Raw genomic sequence first — 25907 nt, 5'->3', positions numbered from 1 at the left:
AAAGAAAGAAAGAAACATAAGAGCAAAAAATCACTGAAATTTTGTAAAAGCTAGATCTTTGAGGAAAAAAGAAAAAAACCGAGAAAGTTCTAGGGCAAGAGCAATGGTTCTCCACTGGAAGTGATACTGTCCCCAAGGGACATATGGCAATGTCTGGAGACGTTGTGGATTGTTACAACTAGGGAGATGCTACTGGTATACATCTAGCAGGGAGAGGCCAGGGAGGATACTAAACATCCTACAATGCAGACCATAAGACAGATACTGACAACAATGAATTGTCTGATCAAGATGTCAATATCGCCAAGTTTTACGACAAAGCCCTGAGCTAGAATGACCAATAAGAAACAAACAAAAAAAAGACACAAATCACTAAAATTAAATTACTACAGACCCTGCAAACGTTAAAATTTAAAAAAAGAAAACTTAAGACAAAGTAGACAAATTCCTTAAAAGACACAAACTGCCGACTCTTAATCAAGAAGAAATCCGTAACCCGAGCAGACCTACAATGATTAAAAGAAATTTTAAAATGAAAAAAATGGAGCAAATTTTTAAACTTTCCATTAGAGAAACCTCAAGGTCCAGGTGGATTCATTGGCAAATTCTACCAAAAATATATAGAAATGGAATAATATCAATTCTACAAAAAAATTCTTCAAATATATCATTTCCCAATTCACTTAGGCCAGTATTACCAAAACCAAATAAGGACATTTACAAGAAAAGAAACTTCTAACTAATATCTCTTAAGAACATTTGAAAATGTTCTTAAGAGATATTAGTCAGAACCAACATTTGAAAATTAATGTTGATGGCCACTGTAACAGACTAAACGAGAAAAATGATATAATCATCTCCAGAGATACAGAAAAGACCTTTCACAAAATTCAACAACCAATCACCATAAAAGCTCTTTACAAACTCTGAACTGAAGAAAATTTCTTCAGTCTGATGAAGGGCAACTACAAAAAACCTACAGCTTTCACAGAGAAAAGATTTCCTTCTAAAACTGCAAACAAGGTAAGGATGCCTACTCTCACTACTATTCAACGGAACACTGGAATGTTGAAGAGCTGGTGCAATTAACACAAGAAAATGAAAGGGAAGAAATAATACTGCCTACTTACAAAATCCCAAAGATTTTTTTCCCAAATAGTTGCTATACTAATAAATGAATTTTAACTAGGTCACAAGATACAAGGTCCGTTAAAAGTCAACTGTAGTTCTACATACTAGCAATAAATAGTTGGAAGCTGAAACTGTAAAAGAACAGTACACCATTTACAATAACACTGAAAAACATTAAATACTTAGATATAAATCTTACAAAATATGTACAAGACCTGTATGCTGAAAACAAAGCACTGATGAAAGGAACCAAGAAAGAGCTAAATAGATAAGATACATACATCATGCTCACGAATCAGAAGATTCAATATTAAGATATTCAACCTAAATTAGTCTATAGATTCAGCACAATCTCCATCAAAGTCCCCACGGTGGTGGTGTGGGGGGAAGGGGGAAGGACTTCCCTGGTGGTCCAGTGGTTAAGACTTCGCCTTCCAATGCAGGGGGTGCGGGCTTGATCCCTGGTTGGGGAGGTAAGAAGATCCCACATGCTTCCGGTCAAAAAAACAAAACATAAAACTGAAGCAATATTATAACAAATTCAATAAAGACTTTAAAAATGGTCCACATCAAAAAAAATAAAAATAAAAATCTTGGGCTTCCCTGGTGGCGCAGTGGTTAAGAATCCGCCTGCCTTGCATTGGCAAGGGACACGGGTTTGAGCCCGGGTCCGGGAAGATCCCACATGCCGTGGAGCAACTAAGCCCATGTGCCACAACTACTGAAGCCTGCGTGCCTAGAGCCCATGCTCCACAACAAGAGAAGCCACCGCAGTGAGAAGCCCACGCACTGCAACAAAGAGTAGCCCTGCTTGCCGCAACTAGAGAAGCCCGCGCGCAGCAACGAAGACCCAACTCAGCCAAAAATAAAATAATAATAAAAAAAAAAAACTCTTAAAAAAAAAGAAGCCGGGCTTCCCTGGTGGCGCAGTGGTTGAGAGTCTGCCTGCGGATGCAGGGTACATGGGTTCGTGCCCCGGTCCGAGAAGATCCCACATGCCAGGGAGCGGCTAGGCCCGTGAGCCATGGCCACTGAGCCTGCGCGTCCGGAGCCTGTGTTCCGCAACGGGAGAGGCCACAACAGTGAGAGGCCCACGTACCGAAAAAAAAAAAAGTCCCCACAGGGCTTTTTGAACAAATCAATAAGCTGATTTTAAAAATTTATATGAAAAGGAAAAGGAGCTAAAATAGGCAAAATAATGTTGAAAAAGAAGGATAATTTTGGTGGACTCTCACAATCTGATTTTAAGACTTATTATATAAACTATAGTCCTCAAGACAATGTAATTTTGGAAAAAGATAGAAACAGATCAATGTAACAGAATATTCTCGAGAAAACTGACAGAGATGTAAAGGTAATACAATACAAAAAGAACAGTCGTTGGGCTTCCCTGGTGGCGCAGTGGTTAAGAATCTGCCTGCCAATGTAGGGGCCGTGGGTTTGAGCCCTGGTCCAAGAAGATCCCACATGCCGCAGAGCAACTAAGCCTGTGCACCACAACTACTGAGCCTGTGCGCCACAACTACTGAGCCTATGCTCTAGAGCCTGCAAGCCACAACTACTGAAACCTGTGCACCACAACTACTGAAGCCCAAGTGCCTAGAGCCCGTGCTCTGCAACAAAGAGAAGCCACCCCAATGAGAAGCCCGCAGGCCGCAACGAAGAGTAGCCCTCACTCGCCACAACTAGAGAAAGCCTGCCAACGCAGCCAAAAATAAATTAAACAAAACAAAACAAAAAAAAGAACAGTCATCTCAACAAAAGGTACTGGAAAAACTGGATATCTGTATGCCTTAAGTTTGAACCTGGTATTCTGCACACTATACAAAAATTAGGTCTAAACCAATCACAGACCTAAATGTAAAACTATGAAAACTTTTATATGACACAGAAGAAAATCTCTGTGACACTGGGTCAGACCAAGATTTCTTAGCTATGATACTTAAGCACAACTCATATAAGGGGAAAAAAAAAAAAAAAAAAAGCACTAAGTTGGACACCATCAAATTAACCTATTTGCAAATCACATCACAAAGGACTTTTATTCAGAATATACAAAGAATTGCCAAAGCTTAATTATTAAGAGAAGTACCCAAACTGCATGGACTGTATCTCTCAGCCTAGATGAAAAACTAATAGTCTGGCTCCCACCTTCTTCAGCTGCACTTAAAATATTATCATTTCAGTAATCTTTTCCTCTATAAACGTTTGATTTCCACTCATTACTTAAATTACTCACACTCCCTATTTCAAAGGGGGAAAAAAAAAGCTTCTATAATCCTGCCTAGTAACAGCAAAGTTAAAAAAGGCAATACCAAAGATAAAGGCAGACATTTTATTTTAAAAATTAAATAAAATGTGCTAAAAAGATTTTATTAAACAGTATTTATTAAATATATGTTAGTAAGGTACCAACAACTGCTATAAAGGCTAAATATTTCCCAAATTTTTAACTTTTTAATTAAAAATCCTCAGAATTAACCCAACCTTTTAGCCATGTGATTAATTACTAACATCACAAGCAATAAAATATTCAAATCTGACAGATAAAAATTATGAAATTCAAATATCTGTATACAGATATTCACATGATTACAAACAGAACAAATTTATTCATAACTTTTTTATAATACTCCAGAACTGATAAAGCCTTATCTTTTTAAATGAACTAAACCTATTAAGCAAAGGCAAATTAAAACCAAAAAGAGGTATCATAAGACATCCACTGAAGTGGCTAAAAATAGTAATGCGGACCATACAAGTGCTGATAAGGATGTGGAGCCACTAGAACTATTGTCCCCGCTTATGGAAATGTACAATAGTAAAAGCACAGTGGAAAACAGCTTAAATACCTACCATATATCTCAGCTATTCCAGTTCTAGGGATCTACTCAAGAGAAATGAAGGTGTATTTCCAAACAAATGTTTCAGCACCTTTACTTTTAATAGCCCCAAACTGGAAACAACCAAAATGTCCATCAATAGACAGAGGGATAAACAAATTGTGGTACAGCTGAGCAATGGAATAACAGCAATAAAATGGAATTAGCCATCGATAAATGCCACACTATGGATGAAATTTCAAAACAATTATGTGGAATTTAAGAAGTCATAGCTCCCCACCCCAAGAAAACAGTACATACTTTATGCTGATTCCATTTACATAAATTTCTTAAAAATGCAAACTAATCTAAAATGAAAGAAAACAGATCGGTGGTTGGCTGGGGAGGGCTGTGGATTACAAAGAGATGCGAGGGAACTGGAGGGTTACGGACATTTCTTTATCTCGACCGCAGTGAAGATAGTTTCATGGGTATATACATAAAACCAATCAGATCTTATACTTTAAATGTCTAATATACCTTATGCATCTATAAAAATTAAACTTACCATGAACTACAGATGTTCTTCTAAACTAAAACCCATCAAAGCATAAAAGCAAACTGCGTTGTGAGCTTATGACCTTTAATTCCCTCTCGATAGTCAAGCAGCTACAGAACAAGACGATAAGTACCTAAAATTAATGTCTTATCGTTTATAGGTTTTTAACATAGTGATAATGCAAAGTTATTTTTGTTGCACAAATAGAGATATTAAACGTTTAGAAGACCTCTTATGCCTTGCAAATAACTGAAAATTCAAATTGAATTCTAAATTGTGCCACAACTTTTGCTTGTCCTTTTAAGAATATTAATGATTATTTAACATTTCCCCTGTAAACTGAGTTTATTTTAGTGCCCCATTTTTGAAATCTATTTTATTTCAGTGATAAATTACAAGTATACATGCTAGTCAAGGACCAAAGGACCAATCAATAAAATAGTATCTAAGGAATTCGGGCAATTAAAGAATTTTAATTTTAACCACCAATAACTTCTGGAAAGAAAAACTGTATTAAACAGTATTACCTTGAATGTTATATTGATAGTAATCGGGATCTTCTGATTCTTCCTTTACTGTCACAGCTGCCATTTCCAGAGAAATGCCTGTAAAAACAAATTATTTTTTTAAATTAAATTATATAATTACACTTCAGGGCATTCAGACAGCATAGGGAAATCCCTTCTGCCCTCCTAATAATGCAGAATAATGCATTACATATTTTAAAGGCTTTCAAAAGACAAAAGTTTGCTAGGCGTCGTCAGGGGGACAAAAATAACCTAAAACCCAACCTAGACTACTACTACTAGTAGTACTAGTGGTAGTGCTAATAGTACTACCAACTACTAGTGTAGTAGTTTTAACCACACTACTAATATTCTAGGATTATTTAATGCTAAATTTGTTCTCCAACAAGTTCTGATCTTCGCAATTAAAGAAAATTAGTCACACTCTATTTTCACTCAGTATTAAAAATATTTTTATAAATCACTGAAAATCACCTGCAAACATAAATTTTAATAACTCGCTATTCCAGAGTAAATATGGCATAACCATTTTAATAATGAGACACATTAATTTTTCCCCCCCTCTTAATATATCCCTCTTTTAACAAGGGTAACAAACCATACCTTTCAGCATAACACTTTGCCCACAATGAGGATAAATAATTTGACATACACCTTTGTGGCCAGATATAAATGAGTGCATATTTTACAATTCCATGTAGAGGAAGGTCAAAATTAGAGAAAAGAAATTTATGTTGTTAAAACTCAAGTAATGTCAATTATCCCTCAAGAAAGCTGAAGAAAAATTAAAATGCACAAGCCTTAGGTTAAAAAAAAAACCACTCAAGCAAGCAGTTGATTTTGGGAGGAGAGTAATGAGAGGGGGAAGACCTTCTTGGGGTGTTATTAATGTTCTGTATCAATGAATGTTAGGTTACAGGCGTGTGTACTTTTTATTTATTGAGCATATATACACTTACACTTTGCATACATTATACTTCAATTAAAAGTTTTAAGAAAGAAGATTCTTAACCAATTCTTTAATGAATTCTTAATAAAGACATATTCCCCATATATTCAAAAACAAAGAGCCCTTGGCTGGGGGGCCTCAAAGGGTTACACAGGAGGGGCTTTCAGAAATGAAATGCTGATTTCACCAAATGGCTGCGGTTCCTACTCTCTCTCTTTCTCATCTGCAATGTCAGGAGTAGATGATACTCTCAGACAAGTTTAAGAAATCAACAGTGGATGGGTGTATTACACAGTTCAGACTAAGATATCAGCTATAATCATACCAGTCCCATCATGGACTTAATATTGAGCTGGTGCTATGTGACTTTAGAAGGTTTGTACAGAGTATTTTCAACTGAAGAAATACTTCAAGAAGAGAGTTAGTTTGATATACTAATAAAGGACATTTATCCCTGAAGCCACAAGCAAAGAAGGGGGTTACTCTATAGGGACAGCAATCACCAATGGAAGGTTGGTTTGCTGCCAGAAGATGGTGGTAGGGAACTTGTCTGGGAACCCTGGGATTCTGTGGGGTGTCTAGTACTTCCATGCTCATTAGCAGAAGTTAACAGAAAATCAAAGCAAACAAAAAAGGCAGATCCATTGAGGAATGAAGGTTTGGGTCACCTCAACCAGGTAAAGAATCTTACCGGATAGGGTCCTGGCTGAAGGCAAAGAAAACATAATATAATGGGTAATGAATTAAGAAAGGTATGAAAAAAAAAAAAAAAAAGAAAGGTATGAATTTTTGTGACAAGCTGCAGAAATGGGGACACTGCATGTTTTCTTCCTTGTTATGAGTATGTGTGTTTCTGTAAATATTATATATTTGGTTATATTAACTGTTCTCTCTTCTCCTTCCCATTATTATTTTACAAAAATTTTGTTGGAGGTTTCCTTTGCTGGTTAGCCTTTAGATAAGAGAATAAATAGGCTGGGGGTATATTTGAGGAGTAATTAACATAGCCCATGACTGGGCAGTAAATTAGTCTCCCAGAGACGGGTACAACGACTATTACAACAAGGGCGAAAATGGTTCCCTCTGTAGGAAGGGAAAGTTGCATCCCGTCAGATGGGACCGTTGTTTAGTTGTTACATGAAGGTTTACATATGCGGAGGTGTGTGTGGATGCCATGTAGCCAAAGGGGTAGCTTGTGTGAGTCATTAAGCTGCTGCCTCAGGTCCAGACCTGCCCTCTTAGACTCTTCTGAGGCATGGACTGCAAAACAGTTGGTTCCTTGAGAATCTCTGCCACAAGGGAATAGAGTAGGGAGGCTACAAGGCTAGAAGAGAGAAAAGGGACTTGCATCTTTCTTTTGGCTTGCTGCATCCTGTTCCCATCAGGGTCACTCACTCCTTGGTATATTCCTTTAATCTAGTGAAAGCAGACTCTTCCCATAGCAACACCTGGATCCACCTTACAAGTTTTCCAACACAATCAGAACCAGTTTCAACACGTCCCCCACATAACACCAGTACCATCCAAATAGCATCCCACCTTAGAAATCAGAAGCGAAGTTTTAGGGGTGGCAGCCAATTCCTTGAGTCATTACTTACATGATACCTTAGTATATAGTCCTTTTTATTACAACTAATTAATCTGTAAATTTTTTCCATAATAATAACTGGTATGGTTCAAATAACTGGTATGGCTGTTTTCTCCTAAATAGACCACAACTGTTATATCCAAGAAATATAAAAAATAAAATAAAATGGAAATTTTAAAAGAAACTGCAAGAAAAGTTAAGACACACATACACACAAAGGAATATAAGACAAAGTGTAAGGCAGAAAAAATAACCTCTATGATAGTGATGTGTACTATTATATCTATACTTAAGATGGATAAAGAATTCCAAAAATATGATTTTTCTCCAGTCAGCATGTTTATTTTTGGATGCAAACTATTCAGGAAAGGAATATATAAATAAAGGGGAGAAGAGCTGCGAAACGGTGATTTCAGCACAATAAACTAAAAAACTAAACAGAAAATCGAAATTTCCTGTGACATGGAAAAAAGGGGGGAAAGAAAAAAACTTCTGTAAAACAAACAGAGTAATAGATTCAAATACTTATTCCCAAAAAGGAGAATTCAACACTGCCTGTCTTGCAGACCTCCCTAAAAATAACATACATAAAAGGTCTCATTCATTCACTCACATATACTCATACACACACAATTCTCTTTCTCCTTACCCCACCAATTCATTCCAAATGCCATTAGATTACGCTGACCAAGATAGGCAGCTGCATCGGGGAGGTTTGATGGTCCAAAGCAGGATAGCAGAATGAGACTATATGGGGGGGAGAGGAAACTGAGTAACAGGTCTGGGAGACTGAGACAAATGGGGGACAAGCATGAGTGGAGTGGTGACAGCCCAACAAAGAGTGTCAAAGTGTCAGCAAGGCAAGGAGGCTGGCAGTAAGACATGGCTTAAACGAAGTACGTAAACATACTGAGAATATCTGGTTGCTACGATTCTAACTGCGACAAAGAATACTCTCTAGGAAAGGGAGGGAAAAAACCTTGGGGTGTCAAGAGTGGAACTGAAAATATGGGCATGAAAAAAACATAGATGTAAATGGATGTACGTATGTATATAATTATGTGTATGTAAATACAAATAAACAGATACCCTAGCTTTGTCCACTTAGAAGCAATGACATCCCAACTGCAATAAGAACATCTAACACCTAGGTTTTGGTTTCTTAATAAATAACACTCTCCACAGTGAGGAACCAGGGCTGACTCTAGTGCTGGATTAGGGAAAGAATAAGATGAACCCTAACAACCTTGCTTAGCAAAAAATTAAAAGTTCTCTAAAAACAATGGGGATATTTACAAACAAGGAAAGTCACGGGGGACATCTTGAAGTGGTTCCCAATGGCCAAAGCAAGGACTATTTGCAAATCAAAATAAATAATGAAAATAATGAATTGTAATATACTGAATAAGACAGAAATATACTATAAAATAGAAAGAGTGTACTCTAATATACATGAATTAATTTTAAGTGGAAGTTTGATGAGTGGTATATATTTCCATAGTCTCAGAGAAACTCCCATGAATATAATAATTACAAAGGAAATACAATTAATATAAAGAAATTACAGTGGAGAAGCCTAGAAAAACTAACTCTGGTCACATAAATAATATCTTCAGTAAAGGGATAAATAGAAAACAACTTCCATCTGATATGAAAGGAGAAAAAAAAACACGGCATCGTTTCTGTGCTATTTTTGCAAAAAACGCATTACGTGAATCTAATCATGAGGAACTATCAGATACTTCCTTCAAAAGTGTCATGGTCATAGAAGACCAGAAAAGCCTGAGAAAGCTGAACAAGCCATTAATGGGAAAACAAAACAAACCAACAAACCCAACACCTGAAAAGGGTTTGAGAATTAGGAGTAATTTATCTTCCTTATTTTGATGATTATATTGTAGTAATGTGGGACAATATCCTTGCTTCTAAGAATCACAGGGTGAAGTAGCTAAAAGAGTGACAGGGGAGACACTGCTTTGGGAAAGATCCCTGGTGTTCTTGCTTTTCCCTCCCCACCAAGAAAAAAAAAGATAGGGTATCACATTGGCACAGGAAAAAGGTCCTTATATTATACATGCAGGTTTTTTATTAGCTTGCAATAATTTCGAAATGTTAACATTTTTAAATACAAAGTTTAAGGCATTACAATATTGTTCATTTCTTTCATCACATCTAGCTTTTCTCTAGCTAACAAGTAGTCTGTCTTATAGATACTTGTGCATCAGTGGATACAGACCTATTGCCTCACTGTGTTCAAAGACAACACAGAATTCACTAATGGAGTTGCGGGTTAATTGCTCTTTTTGCAAAGCAGCAATGGGTCAAAGAACATGTGCATCTCCAAAGGAGAGATATTACCAAAGTATCCTCCATAAGACAGCAATAATTATTACACACATCAAGAATTTTTAAAACTGCCTGTTTCTCTACACCCTTACTGAGACTGGGTATAAGCAGAATTTAATGTCTGCCAATCTGCTGAGTGCAAAACTTCATCTTTCTTGGATTTTTATCTCCATTTCTTTAACTAAACTGAGCATTTTCTCTTGAATCTTTGGTCATCTATTTCTTGGATTAGCTCTTTGTAAGTCAAGTAAAACAACCCCTTGTCATTTGTCTTGCAAATAGCCATTCCCTGTTTCTTACATGTCCTTTGATACATTTTGGCTGATTCTGCAGTACGAAATTTTTAGAATTTTTCCCTAGTCAAATTTTATTGCTTAGAAAGCTTTCAAAGGATTATTAAATTTTTTTCAATCACTTTTAATCTAAGTTGTTATTATCTTTTTAACACTTTAACACAGACTTTTTAACACTTCTTGAAGTAGAACAGATTATGGATGTTTTGTTTTTAGGAGTTTTCTAGTTGATTCTCTTTAGTGTTCTGTATACATAATCATATCACCTGTAAAAGTTAATGGTACCCTGCATTTTCTAATTACTTACTCTTATTTGTAATGGTTTGGACATCTGGAACACTGGTAAGAAACATGAGAATGTGCTAGTGTCTTACGAGGAGTGCTTCCTGTGGTTCACTATTAAACACGAGGGAGTGGCGTTTACAATTATACATAATATTCCATCCAATCGTGTTAAGAATTTCTGCTGCCTTTCATCATCTACCTAAATGATATATTATTTGTAATTAGTTCAATAACATAAGTGAATTAAGAGATCTTTCTAATAAAATCATCCTCGTGTTCCTAGATGAACTCTAAATCTGAAATTCACTGCATAAGATAATTTCTGAAGTAATCCAAGAGTACAGCAAAAGCCCCACAGTGACAGGCCCTGCAACAGTGAGAATTCAGATGTAACACAACGTAATACCAATTGGCATCCATCCTCTGCAAGAGGTCGAACAGGAGACATCATAGTTTATATGTGCCTTTAGTAAGAAAAAACTGTAAAAATCCATTTTTTCCTTACCAATCACCAAGACTAATTTAAAAATATATCCCTAGTAATAATATGATGACCTTTAAAAATTATATATTATTTTTAAAAGATAAAGTTGCTTTCATTCTGACTCTTATCATAGAAACAGAGTAACAACAAATTATCACAATAAAATTGTAATCAAGTCAGGAAGGCCTGTATGTTTTTAAAATAAGCAAAAATACTCTGCCCTTGAAATGGAACATGGCAAGAAAGCAAACATTAAATGTCCAAGACAATGCTCAGTTCTAAAAGAACCTGAATAGTAAAAATCAATTTACCTCTATGATAAAAGTGGGAAAAAGGGAAGAAGTATTGGAAACAAGTGGTAAAGTAATTATATTCTCATTTTCCACGTTAATAGGCACCAAATAAAACCAAACCTTAAAACTACATGAAGGGCTTCCCTGGTGGCACAGTGGTTAAGAATCAGCCTGCCAATGCAGGGGACACGGGTTCGAGCCCTGGTCTGGGAAGATCCCACATGCCACGAAGCGACTAAGCCCCTGCGCCACAACTACTGAGCCTGCGCTCTAGAGCCTACGTGCCATGACTACTGAAGCCCGCGTGCCTAGAGCTCTGTGTTCCGCAACAAGAGAAGCCACCGCAATGAGGAGACCGTGCACCGCAACAAAGAGTGGCTCCCGCTCGCCGCGACTACAGAAAGCCCATGTGCAGCAACGAAGACCCAATGCAGCCAAAAATAAATAAAATACAAAATAAATAATTTTTTTTAAAAAACCTACATGAAATACAGTATGGTACTGGCCTAAGAATAGGTATTAGAGTTCAGTGGAATAGAGTTGAACGTGCAGAAGTAAACTTGGTCAATTGATTTTTGACAAACATGCCAATAAGGCAATCCAATGGAGAAAGGGTATCTTTTCAACAAATGATGCTCGGACAACAGGATATTCACATGATAAATGTGATAAATGATAAGATAAATTTAGACCCTTACATCACAACATGCACAGAAATTAACTTAAAATGGCTCTTAGACCAAAATATAAGAGTTAAAACTATAAATTCAGGAAGAAAGCATAAGTATAAAAATCGTTATGACTTTAGGTTGGGCAAAGATTTTCTAGATGTAACACCAAAGGCAAAAGTGACAGAAGAGGGCTTCCCTGGTGGCACAGTGGTTGAGAGTCCGCCTGCTGACGTAGGGGATGCGGGTTCGTGCCCCGGTCCGGGAAGATCCCACATGCCGCGGAGCGGCTGGGCCCGTGAGCCATGGCCACTGAGCCTGCGCGTCCGGAGCCTGTGCTCCGCAACGGGAGAGGCCACGGCGGTGAGAAGCCCGCATACCACAAAAAAAAAAAAAAGTGACAGAAGAAAAACTTGGAAAACTGGATCAAAATTAAAAACTTCTAGGCTTCGAAGGACATCATTAAGAAAAGAAAAGCCACAGGACTTCCCTGGTGGCGCAGTGGTTAAGAATCCGCCTGCCAGTGCAGGGGACACGGGTTTGAGTCCTGGTCCGGGAAGATCCCACATGCCGCGGAGCAACCAAGCCCGTGTGCCACAACTACTGAGCCTGCACTCTAGAGCCCGCGAGCCACAACTACTGAGTCTGCTCGCCACAACTACCGAAGCCCATGCGCCTAGAGCCCGTGCTCCACAACAAGAAAAGCCACCACAATGAGAATACCGCGCACCACAATGAGGAGTAGCCCCCGCTCACCGCAACTAGAGAAAGCCCGCACACAGCAACAAAGACCCAATGCAGCCATAAATAAATAAATAAATAAATTTATAAAAAGAAAAGTATATGAAATAGTATGAGAATGACATATAAAAATAAAGAATTACTAAGCAATACTTTGTAATGGGAACGGATCTAAATATGGGAAAAGAATCTAAAAAAAGGGACTTCCCTGCTGGTCCAGTGGTAAAGAATCTGCCTTCCAATGCAGGGGATGCGGATTCCATCCCCGGTTGGGCAACTAAGGCCACGTGCAACAACTACCGAGCTCACGTGAAGCAGACTAGAGCCCACACACAACTAGAGAGAGACGGGAAAAAAAAAAAAACCCGCACACCACACCTAGAGAGAAGCCCGCACGCCACAATGAATAGCCTGCACACCTCAACAAAAAAGATCCTGCATGCCGCAACTAAGACCCAACACAGCCATTAAAAAAAAAAAAAATCTGAAAAAGAGTGGGTATATGTGTATGTATAACTGATTCACTTTGCTGTACACCTAAAACTAACATTGTAAATCAACTATACGCTAATAAAATTTTTTTTAATAAATAATAAAAATGAAAATAAAGAATTAAATACCAAAAACAGCTTAGAGTTAAAGACAGTTTCCCTGAGGAGTAAAAAAAAAATGGGAATGCAATGGGAAAAGGCAGAGTCAAGACGATATTATATTGATTTTTGTAAAAAGCACTATAGGACTAGATGACATTTATTATTATTATTCCTGTGTAATTGGAAAAAACTATTAATAAATTTTGTCTATAAATGTGTAATTAGCAATGAATTTCTAGCTACCACTTTGTCAAACAAATTACTATCTTGGGGTTTTAGTATAATACAGTAACATTAACGACGTCACCTTTGGAATAAATTTGTTCTGTCTACTTCTCACCAAAGCAATAAGTAATGAGTCAAAATACAACCATCTACATTAAGGAAAAGGCTTCTTACATTTCATAATTGAGTCTAAAAGCAAAAGTACATACCAGAATCTTCTGTGGGTTCAGTTTTCACTTTGATGGGGCCACAACTGAAAGGAAAAGAAGCCCTGATGAAGCTCTGCATTGTGAGGGCCACTCACACAGTGCTCAAATGTCCTGGAACTCACTGTATATAAACTCATTCACCTGACCAAGCACAATGCAAAACTGACTCACTTTAAAATCTACATATTTATTTCTTGCATAAATAACCTGTCAACTGAATTTAGTACTTTAATTCCAATCAACCATATGGGAGGGAGAAGTATAATAAAACACCACCGAGTAGCAAATCCCGTCTTTTTACTATAAGCCCTTCCTACTCACAACGTGGTCCTCAGACCAATCACATCAACTTCACCCAGGAACTATTACCATTCAAAACTACTAAGTCAAAAAGTGCATTTTCACAGGACCTCCAAAGGATTCGACTGCATTATTAAACATCGAGATGTGTGACACAGTGCTTTTTAATATTCTAATACCTCAATAATCTAAACACTAAAACTTGCTGAGGTGTAGAGGTTCATTAGTACTGATGAGATATGCTTTACCTTCCACCTGGAGATAGCATTGACCTTTCAGCATCTGTTACCGTCACTCGACCACCTATGTACAAAGAAAATTAGATTTAGATTCTTCCAGTACTTGAAGTATGACTAATATTTTCAAAGGTCCTAAATACAGAATGACCTGGGGAAGGGAGTTCACAGCTCTGGGTCATCAGAATGAGTATGGTGTTAGTTTAAGAGTGTCCTTCGTTCTCCCCTATAAGGAAGGTAAATAGGGATGATAATCATCTAACAGCTTTTATCCCCTCAACCCTCCAGAACCCTCCTTTTAATGAGAAAGCTCTTATTCTTATCAGTGAAACAAATACACCAATACACTATTACTGAATAAGACAATACCGACGTATAAATGATGCCAGATTTCTATTAAGAGTAGATCTGGATCGGAAGAACTGGAAAACAGTAACTGCTAACAGATACAGTGTTCTTCTTGAGGTGATGAGACAGGGTGATAGTTGTACGTCTTATAAATATCCTAAAACCCACTGAATTACACAACATAAAATAGGGAATTTTATGTTTGTGAAAATAAAAGAGGAAAGACTGACCCCCCACCCCGCCCAAATGATGACAAAGATGTAGAATTCACACACTGCTGGTGGGAGCGTAAACTGGAACAACCACATTGAAAACCAGTTTGTCAGTGTCTTAAAAAGGTAAATATGTAACTAACTACCATATGATCTCACTATTCCCTTTCAGGTATTTACCCAAGAGAAATGAAAAGATATATCCACATAAAAACCTGCCCTCAAATATCATAGTGGCTTTCTTTATAACTGCCAAGAAATGGAAACCCAAATATTCATGGGCAAGTGAACGAGTAAACCAATTGTAGTCTCAGTGTATCTACACAGTGAGCACTAATCAGCAATAAAACAGTAACTACTGATCCACAAAACACGCAGAAATCGCAGAACAAACAAAAAAGAGTACATACTATAAGATTCCATTTCTATCAAAAAAAAATCTAGAAAATGCAGACACATCTATGCTGATGACAAGAAGATGAGTGATTGCCCGGGGACGAGGCAGAGAGAAGAAAAGAAGAATTACCAAGGGGTGTGAGGAAGCCTGTGGGTGAAGGGTGTTTCATTACCCTGATTGCAGTGATGGTTTTCACAGAATATTCATGTGTCAAAACTTATGTACACTTTAAATAAGTGTAGTTTACTGTATGTCAATTGTATCTCAATAAGCCTGTTAAAAAATTTTTACACTGGAAAATACAATCCCATTACAATTGCAACTTTTCAATTACTTTGAAAGTTGGTAAGGCAAAAGACCTGAGTCATACAAACCCACCCACTTGGACAACTCATTATTATAAAACACCCTATAGAAATATTCTTTAATTAACCACCAGGCCCCAATGTTTCAGAACAAGTTTCTAGAATCAAAGACCTCATAAAATACAAATAGCAAACTAAGGATACTTAGTTTACTTAGAGTACTTCAGGGAAAAAAATACTGAGCACGAAAAAGTGAATTTTAATTTAAATATGACAAATAAATCTACGCTTTCTCAATCTTAAAACGGGCATATACAAAAACCAACAGCTAACATCATAATGGTGAAAGCCTGAATGCCTTCCACCTAGTATCAAGAACAAGGCGATGTATGCTACGGCCACTTCTACTCAATACTGCATTGGACATCCTTGCCAGAGCAACAAAATTAAAAAATAAAAAGCATTCAGATTGCAAAGTAAACTATCTTGATTTACATACAACATGACTAACTGTGTAGAAAGTCCAGAAATAAACAGGGTCAACTAAGTTGCCAAAGCAATTCCATATACTACAGGGACTATATAATTAAAATGTGTGAACTTTATGGCATGTCAACTATACCTCAACAAAGCTTCTAAAATATTAATCTTTTCGGGCTTCCCTGGTGGCGCAGTGGTTAAGAATCCGCCTGCCAATGCAAGGGACACGGGTTCGAGCCCTGGTCTGGGAAGATCCCACATGCCGCGGAGCAACTAAGCCCGTGCACCACAACTACTGAGCCTGTGCTCTAGAGCCCGCGAGCCACAACTACTGAAGCCTGTGTGCCTAGAGCCTGTGCTCTGCAACAAGAGAAGCCACCACAATGAGAAGCCTGCACACCGCAACAAAGAGTAGCCCCCGCTCACTGCAACTAGAGAAAGCCCGCGTGCAGCAGCGAAGACCCAATGCAGCCAAAAATTAAATAAATTTATTAAAAATATATATATATATTAATCTTTTCATCATGGTGAAAATAACAAAGGTTACTTATCAGAAAACAATATACACCTGGGTGTCTATATATTATTCTGCCCTTTCATGTTTACGTTGCTTAAGGGGTTGCCAATGACAACGGTTATTTCCTTTCAAAAGTCTCAAATAACCCTGGCTCCAAAGGGTACTAGTCTTCTGAATATCCCTTTTCCCTTCAAATGGAATGTCTGGCCTTCCCAGAAGGAAGTCCTATTGAAATCCTCTTCTTTCTTCAAGGACCCATCTTAATGCCCTCTTCCTCATAAACATCTTCCTGGGCTTCCTCCAACGAACCTCCACTAACCATTCCTACAATGTGTACACTGTGCTCTCCTTGTGGTGACTTTACAGGTTTTTATCTCCACCACTAGACTACCAGCACTAAAAAGCTTTAATGCTTATACATGGTTTTGTATCCCCTCTTCACCCAATCTTACCCCCAATATTTCCGTGCCTGCTCAGTGAACACTATGTAAATTAAATCACTCATAATTCTGGGAAATGAGGGCAGATCCAGGATATGACCCTACACATTGCAAACATAAAATCTTGAATACATCATAAAGCAAGCAGCTGAGTTGAAAACAAAAAACAAGTCTCTGGGTTTTCAGCTCAATGACTTTTCACTGGTTTATATAAACACCATAACACTCCACTCCAAAACGCCTTACAACATATTCTCAAAGAAAATAAAGGAGAAATCATTAAAATGTATTAAATTTGACACAACAGGTTTAGGAACCCATCCTGTTATCATGTAAGCAAAACAATCACTTACCTAGGAGCTTCTTTGGCTCTAGGAAAGGTCTGCATTAAAACAAAACAAAAAACTATAAGTAAATATACAAAATTATCATAAAGCATAAATTTAAATGGCTTCTACAGTAAAGAAGAATTTTTAAAACATATTAACATAACTTAAATATTCAACCTTATAGGAATAAACTGTTGAGGGCAAGGGAAAAAGTACTTCACCTCTTAATGATAAATGAAATCCCTGCTTTGTTCTCCAAAATCCACTTCAGGGTTGCAAGATCATAATTTTCAGGATGTTTAAAGGATACTCCTTCTGGAAGCCCCTGCACCACCACAGCTGACTGATCTCGTAGCATCTTTTCATATGGAACAGGTACCACTGTTGATTTGCCTAAAGCTTTCCCTGAGGTTAAGAGACAGGGATGAGGTAAAAAAAAAAAGGATAATCATTAAATGGTTAAGATTTGAAAAAACTAAACCAACATTAGTTATCATGGCTTAATAGATGGCATTCGTGGGTTTTGTTTTTGGTTTTTTGGGTTTTTTTGGCCACGCGGCTTACAAGATCTCAGTTCCCCAACCAGGAATTGAACCCAGGCCACGACAGTGAAAGCCCGAAATCCTAACCACTAGGCCACCAGGGAATTCCCCGGCATTCATATTTTTGTAATATCTGATTTCAAAACTACATTCAAATACTATAGGGCCCTATTCCCACGTTAGCAGAAGTCTAAGCCTGAAATGAATTCAAAAGGCCAAAATGAAAAAGATATAAAACACTTATATAAAACCCATGCAAAAGGAAAGGAACAACGGCCCCACCCTGGTATAACACAATCTTTTCATATGCAATTCAGCCTCAGAACATGGAACCCTGACAAACCCAAGTGTTACCATAACATACCAGGCAGTTTTTGGCTAATATTCTCATTGAAAACTTATTAGATAAACACATGCTACATTCACAAATGAATATATCCTGTCAGCTGTCTGTATCAGCGAGCCCACACATGCTAGAAACTCCGTTCCCCAGAGTTGAGTTTTACCTACTATCTCACAGTGCAACCTATATCCTCCCCCTCTTTCCCTTATTCTTTAAAAGAGCTGTTTACTGCATAATTAGACTAACAAAAGGTGGTTTTTCCCAGGGATTTGGTAAGACCAGCACGCATGTCAAACATAAACAGCCCTCTTTAGGTAACTGTGATGTGTCCTGTAGTTTCTCTGGTGGGGATGCTGACAGTGGGGAAGCTATGCATGTGCCGGGCAGGGTCATGTGGGAAATCTCTGTATCCTCCTCTTAATTTTGCTGTGAACCTTAAAACTGCTCTTTAATTAAAAACAAAACAAAACCTCTAACAGCTACATTTATTTCTGGGCTCCCACAAACTGGAACTAGAAAGTAAGGTCATTTCCATGAAATTTACTTTATCCAAAAAAGAAAAAAGAAGAAAGGTCATTTGTAATGTTAAAATGTTAACCCAATATTTGGGAATTAACCCATTCATTTGTAAAAGTATGTTACATGAATGTTAAGTCAATTATGTGATCTGCCCTTTAGAAAAGTCAACTGTATAACATATCTTTTAGAAAATTCAAGTGTATAACCCTACCATAGCAAAAGCAGAAATAGTCCTCAACTGTTTTTCTGAGTGTTTCAATCTCTACAGCATCAACATTCATCCGATTTGCCTGGGTTGTTGATTTCATTTTATGCATCTCTGCAGCCTTTTCTTCTTCCTCAACACCTGTAAAATATTAATGATATATAAGGTCCATATCCATTATCTCAATATTTGATTTTTTATTAAGAATTTTTTTTTCCTAACATTTATGATTTGACAGAAAGGAAAGGGAGGAGGAGGAACTTTAAAAATAAACACCTAGGGCTTCCCCGGTGGCACAGTGGTTGAGAGTCCGCCTGCCGATGCAGGGGACACGGGTTCGTGCCCCGGTCCGGGAAGATCCCACATGCCGCGGAGTGGCTGGACACGTGAGCCATGGCCGCTGAGCCTGTGCGTCCGAAACCTGTGCTCTGCAACGGGAGAGGCTGCAGCAGTGAGAGGCCCGCGTAACACCAAAAAAAAAAAAAAAAAAAAAAAAACACCTAGGGTTCCCTGGTGGCGCAGTGGTTGAGAGTCCGCCTGCCGATGCAGGGGACACGGGTTCAAGCCCCGGTCCGGGAAGATCCCACATGCCGTGGAGCGGCTAGGCTCGTGAGCCATGGCCGCTGAGCCTGCGCGTCCGGAGCCTGTGCTCCGCAACGGGAGAGGCCACAACACTGAGAAAGAAGCCCGCATACCGCAAAATAAATAAATAAATAAATAAAATAAAATAAACACCTAGGCGCTTCCCTGGTGGCGCAGTGGGTGGGAGCTCACCTGCCAATGCAGGGGAAACGGGTTCGATCCCTGGTCTGAGAAGATCCCACGTACCACGGAGCAACTAAGCCCATGCGCCACAACTATTGAGCCTGCACTCTGGAGCCCACCTGCAAGCAACTGCTGAGGCCCGCACACCTAGAGCCCGTGCTCCGAAGCGGGAGAGGCCACCACAATGAGAAGGCCATGCACCACAACGAAGAGTAGCCCCCGCTCGCCGCAACTAGAGAAAGCCCGCACACAGCAACGAAGACCCAACGCAGCCAAAATAAAAATAAATAAAATTTTTAAAAAATTAAAAATTAAAACATAAATAAACACCTAAAAGACATAAATGACTTGAATGGAAATAATAAGAAACGGTGATTATCTCTGAAATAAGAGTAGCTATAACCATTCTACAAAGTAAAAATTAGATAACAGTAGTTTTAAAATGGAAAGATACCTTAAGACTAACTACAAACTTAAATATGGCAAGATTATCACCACAAAAAACATTCTTGTTGCAAAGTTTAACACAATAGCCACTAAACACCTGTGGTTACTAAGCACTTGAAATGTGACCAGTCCGAATTAAGATGTGTTGTAAGTTTACAATATACACTAGATTTTGAAGACTCAGTACAAAAAACAGTGTGCAAAATACCCCACTGACAATTTTTTATATTGATTACGTGTTGAATGATGTTTTAGACACCAGTTTAAAATACAACGACTAAAATGAATTATTTGTTTCTCCTTACTTTTTATTAGAAAATTTTAAATTACCTAAGTGATTTACATTACGTTATTTCTATTGGACAGTGCTTTTCAAAACTCTGAAAGACAGCTTAGAATTTTCTTCCAAGAATTTCTAAAACTGACTCATAGGGACTTCCCTGGTGGTTCAGTGGTTAAGAATCCGTCTGCCAATGCAGGGGACACGGGTTTGAGCCCTGGTCCGGGAAGATCCCACATGCCACGGAGCAACTAAGCCCGTGTGCCACAACTACAGAGCCTGCGCTCTAGAGCCCACGAGCCACAACTACTGAGCCCACGTGCCACAACTACTGAAGCCCGCGCGCCTAGAGCCCATGCTCCACAACAAGAGAAGCCACTGCAACGAGAAGCCCGCGCGCTGCAACGAAGAGTAGCCCCCCTGCTCACCACAACTAGAGAAAGCCTGCGCGCAGCAACGAAGACCCAACGCAGCCAAAAATAAATTAATTTAAAAAAACCAACAACTGACTTATACACCTATTGATTTAGTTGCAGGAGACAACTACTGATCCTTGTCTGCAGAATAATTTATAGAAACAAATATTAGGAACTTAAGAATTATATCCAAAGATTATTCTCTGTGGCATCAAATTATTGGTAACAAAAAAAAGAATGAATACTAATAGGCAGGGACTACAATTTGCAACTGAGGACAATTCCCCTAATGCTTAGTTCTAACCACTGAAGAACCACATTAGCAAGACAGTATAGGGAACTGAAACGTAAACACAGCTGCCAGTTGGATTACAGTATTCATAGGACAGATGGCAACTGATATACACATAATCAAAGCAACATTATTAATATAAATTTAAATACATAAACATAATCAAAGTCTTAAAAATTCTCAAAATGATAAGAAATAATGGAAAAAAATTTAAACAGATTGCTACCATAAAGCTCAAAAGATTATAGCGGCGGGGGGCGGGGAGGAGGGATGTTTTACAGTGGAGGGGATATGTTTTTTAAAAATACAAGTGAAGGGCTTCCCTGGTGGCGCAGTGGTTGGGAATCCGCCTGCTGATGCAGGGGACACGGGTTCGTGCCCTGGTCTGGGAAGATCCCACATGCCGCGGAGTGGCTGTGCCCTTGAGCCATGGCTGCTGAGCCTGCATGTCTGGAGCCTGTGCTCCGCAACGGGAGGGGCCACAACAGTGAGAGGCCCGCGTACCACAAAAAAAAAAAAATTGAAAAAAAATACAATTGAGAATTGAAATTAATGAATTAAGTAAACTATTTTTATTCACCCATTATCTGCTTGTTGTATCATGAATTGGATCTAACTGGATGATGGAAATTTAAGTTTGGATCTTAAAGACATACATATTATATGCTGACAGACATGTTTAAGAAAATGCTGTATCACTGAGTTAACATAAAACCTATGGAGAGTGGCAGGTTAAACACAGATACGAAAACTGTCACACTGCGAGAAGTCCTAGGTATTAACACCCTACAGTAAATTTCTCTACTGCATTTGCTCTGGTATCAAATAAGTACACTAGTTGGATGAACTCCTGATGGAGGATCACAAAACTGACTGAGGACAGAGGATAAGATGATTCCACTGAGGGAGTCAAGAAGACCTGTTTAACTTTGCTTCATGCTTACTCAAATTTAATGCACAGACAAAAACTTTTTTTTTTCCCAACCCACCAAACATCTATCAGGGAAAGACCTGCTTATCTGAATAAGAAATTTTAATAAGTTTGACATTTCTCTACCTTCTAACATGTTTCACTAATCCAGAGTAATGTCAAGCAAGGAGCACAGTACAATAAACATTTACCATTTTTCTTAAGCTCTTCAGTATTTCCCCTAATATGTTACCATGTCAGTGATTCACTTTGAGCATCCTGAAATGTCTCCATGGACTTCAGAAAGTCTTTTTGGGTATAAATCTCATTCAGCTTTAGAAGAAAATACGATGTGCTATCTATATATATTTAGGTTTAATATTTATGAAATATACCGAAGATAAAAATACAATACTTACAGTATTTTACGAAATCTTTCTGAAAATCCTTTCTGGTGTTGACAAAAGCACGTCCTCTCTCTGTTCCAACAACAAATACGTCTGTTTCATACACTGCGATGCAGGCCACTTCCGCCTTGGACTTGGCCAGTTCTTTACACTGAAATACACAAATAGGAAATCTTACCTTATGTACAGATGTTTAAAAGCACTGTTTCTGCTGGATGAATAAAAAATCTTATCACTTGACCTGCCTTAATACCTAATGTGGACGAGGTGAAGTTCCTAGTTTTGACCTTAAGTTATCATATACACAACAGAGTCCCCATTTTTTTTAAGGGACCTCTCTTTTCTAACAGATAGTTTACAACCCTGATTTTATTTTTTGATATTTATTTATTTATTTATTTTGGCTGCACCGGGTCTTAGTTGCGGCACGCATGATCTTCGTTGCAGCATCTGGGATCCTTTAGTTGCGGCATGAGGGCTTTTAGTTGTGGTATGTGGGGCTTCTTAGTTGTGGCATGCGTGCTGGATCTAGTTCCCCGACCAGGGATCGAACCCAGGCCACCTGCATTGGGAGCATGGAGTCTTACCCACTGGACGACCAGGGAAGTCCCAACAACCCTGATTTTAAACAGAAGAAATCACACAATTTATAAGAAAAAAGGCAGAAATCCTTTGTAATCTGTTATAGGTCAAATACCCAAGAAACAGACTCAGAGTCGCACACAGGCTTGCTGGCAAGCACTCCCAATAACAACAGCTGTGAGGGGGCAGGATTCTGCAAAGGGGGAATCAACAGCTGCCACAGATGCACCGCAGAAATTCTGGAGCTAGGACGGGCCTCCCCAAGGAAGGGGAAAGACCCTGGGCAAGGGAGCCTCTGGCACTCATAGAAACTGGGGGATTAGTGCCATCAGTCCTGAATGGGGGAGGTGGGGTCTGGAAGACACACTATAACTTCCACCACATAATCCCACCTCCAGAAGTATCTCCATATGTATACACCAGGAATTCCATTTAGATGAATATACTTTTACTGAGTATATTCCTATGAGATTAAATATTCTTTAAACTCTTAATAGAGCATATACCATTCCATTTTATGGATAAACAATAATTCATTTAGTGCAAACCTTACTGAAAATGTTGCTGATTCTAATTATCACTCCTAAGAATAACAATGAAATACTAATCTGGGAACAACGTGTATCTTGAGTGACTTTCTCAGAACAGAGTCAGTGACATGAAACAACACAGCCAAAAAACTCTGACTCTGAAAGTAAATACTTTTAAGGTTCTCAAAACCTACTAACAATTGCTTTCTAAGAAGGTTCTATCAGTTGATACTCCCATTTGCACTTCTAGAAGAGCTAACTCACAAAATCCTAGCAAATGTTATTGTGCAACTTTCCCAGAACCATTTAAAAAGGGTACTTTAGGACTTCTCTGGTGGCGCAGTAGTTAAGAATCCACCCGCAAGCCGCGGAGCAACTAAGCCCGTGTGCCACAACTACTGAGCCTGCACTCTAGAGCCCGCGAGCCACAACTACTGAGCCCGCGCACCGCAACTACTGAAGCCCGCGTGCCTAGAGCCCATGCTCTGCAACAAGAGAAGCCACTGCAATGAGAAGCCCGCGCACTGCAACAAAGAGTAGCCCCTGCACGCCACGACTAGAGAAAGCCTGTGTGGAGCAACAAAGACCCAACACAGCCATAAATAAAAATAAATAAAATAAATTAAGAGTATTGTACCTTGGACAGTTTTTTGTAAATTAGGCTAACTTTAGCTTATTTTTCTACTATGTTAAGTGTTTCTCTATTAATGCATAACAGTGCCTCACTGATTTTAGGCATAGAAAAGCTGTTTATGGAATACACAATTAAATACATAATTATACATATTTTCTTCTTGTCTTTTAGTTTATCTTAATATGACAATTTTTAAAAATTTTTACTCATCTAGAGTTTAACTTGCACAATAAAGACTTTTTCCCCCCAAAGAGCCTATGCTCTCAGCATCATTTGTTGAAAACTACAGCTTCCTCCATTTGTTTTTTGTTTTTTAAATTTATTTATTTAATTTATTTATTTATGGCTGCGTTGGGTCTTGGTTGCTGTGCGCGGGCTTTCTCTAGCTGTGGTGGGCGGGAGCTACTTTTCATTGCGGTGCGTGGGCTCCTCATTGCGGTGGCTTCTCTTGTTGCAGAGCACGGGCTCTAGGCACGCGGGCCTCAGTAGTTGTGGCTCACGGGCTCTAGAGCCCAGGCTTAGTGGTTGTGGCGCACGGGCTTAGTTGCTCCGCGGCATGTAGGATCTTCCCGGACCAGGGCTCAAACCCGTGTCCCCTAGCATTGGAAGGCAGATTCTTAACCAGTGCGCCACCCAAGGAAGCCCCCTCCATTTGTTTTTGATTTGTACAATTACCACCCTCTAATTTCTTTTTTTTTTTTTTTTTTTTTTTTGCGGTACGCAGGCCTCTCACTGTTGTGGCCTCTCCCGTTGCAGAGCACAGGCTCTGGACACGCAGGCTCAGCGGCATGGCTCACGGGCCCAGCCGCTCCGCAGCATGTGGGATCTTCCCGGACCGGGGCACAAACCCGTGTCCCCTGCATCGGCAGGTGGACTCTCAACCACTGCGCCACCAGGTAAGCCCCTAATTTCTTAAATGGAAATCACTTGAATAATATCGCTTAAAAACAGTATCTCAAATGAATAATTTTATACCTACTGTCACGATCAGAAATCTTTTGAACTGTAATAAAGCCACAGTAGAAAACTTGTGACCGAGGTGAGCCAACAATCGTTCCCAGCACGGCAAACAATGCTGTACTGTAATTTTGTTATATGACGTTTCTATGATATGTTATATGGTACATACCTATGAGATGTACCATGGCTGCTCACTTGTAAGGAACTATTATTTACTTACCTTGTGATCAATGACGGTGCATTCTTGCTGCACTATCCACACTCTTAGTTGGACAACCCTGTCCCCAAAGGCAGCATTTACGAAACAGTAAAGCAAGATTCATGTACTGTCTAAGGATTAGATCAAAGAAATATATGGGACAAAGGAAGAAGGATGAAGCTGACCTATACACCTATAAATTATACTTCACAGTATACAACTGGGAACAGGAGGGGAGATCCTCTTAGTTCTGCCAAAGATGAGAAAACTACAAAGACATTCTAAGGAAGGGAATGGGTCCTATGTGACCCTATTTCATTCTACATAGAGAGCAGTATTACAGAAAATTATTTAATATCAACAGAATAGGATTTAACCTCTAAATTATTTAACGTTACAGCCACAAATTTTGGCTAACTTTATGACCAAAAGCAAGAAATAAGTGACAGTCAGAAAGTTATAGTAGGAAAAAAAAAAAAAAAAGAAAGAAAGAAAGTAATAGTAGGGACTTCCCTGGTCGTCCAGTGGTTAAGACTCCATGCTCCCAATGCAGGGGGCCTGGGTTCGATCCCTGGTCGGGGAACTAGATCCCACATGCC

General features: G+C 38.8%; 1 protein-coding gene across 12 annotated transcripts in view; it reads right to left on the bottom strand.

The window, feature by feature from the left end:
• The window catches only part of GTF2I (general transcription factor IIi), a 95550-nt gene that overhangs the window by 50371 nt on the left and 19272 nt on the right, over nt 1-25907 (bottom strand). For 6 of the 12 annotated variants that reach the window (XM_022588111.3, XM_022588114.3, XM_022588112.2 and 3 more), the window contains exons 3-9: nt 22416-22554; nt 18893-19027; nt 17499-17682; nt 17302-17330; nt 14262-14316; nt 13714-13757; nt 5040-5117 (exon numbers count right to left, since the gene is read on the bottom strand). In XM_022588111.3, the coding sequence (XP_022443819.1) occupies nt 5040-5117; nt 13714-13757; nt 14262-14316; nt 17302-17330; nt 17499-17682; nt 18893-19027; nt 22416-22554 (664 nt within the window). Of the gene's footprint in view, nt 1-5039; nt 5118-13713; nt 13758-14261; nt 14317-17301; nt 17331-17498; nt 17683-18892; nt 19028-19162; nt 20723-22415; nt 22555-25907 lie in introns of those variants that run through there. The other 6 variants (XR_016387774.1, XM_089895795.1, XM_089895791.1 and 3 more) reach the window with 4 other exon arrangements.

This window comes from Delphinapterus leucas, chromosome 15, assembly GCF_059928025.1.
Source record: "Delphinapterus leucas isolate spDelLeu-1000000601 "Yukka" chromosome 15, BTC_Dleu_Yukka2, whole genome shotgun sequence".
Classification (NCBI taxonomy): domain Eukaryota; kingdom Metazoa; phylum Chordata; class Mammalia; order Artiodactyla; family Monodontidae; genus Delphinapterus; species Delphinapterus leucas.
The sequence above is the reverse complement of the archived record's forward strand: the minus strand, read 5'-3'. Positions and strand labels throughout refer to the sequence as shown.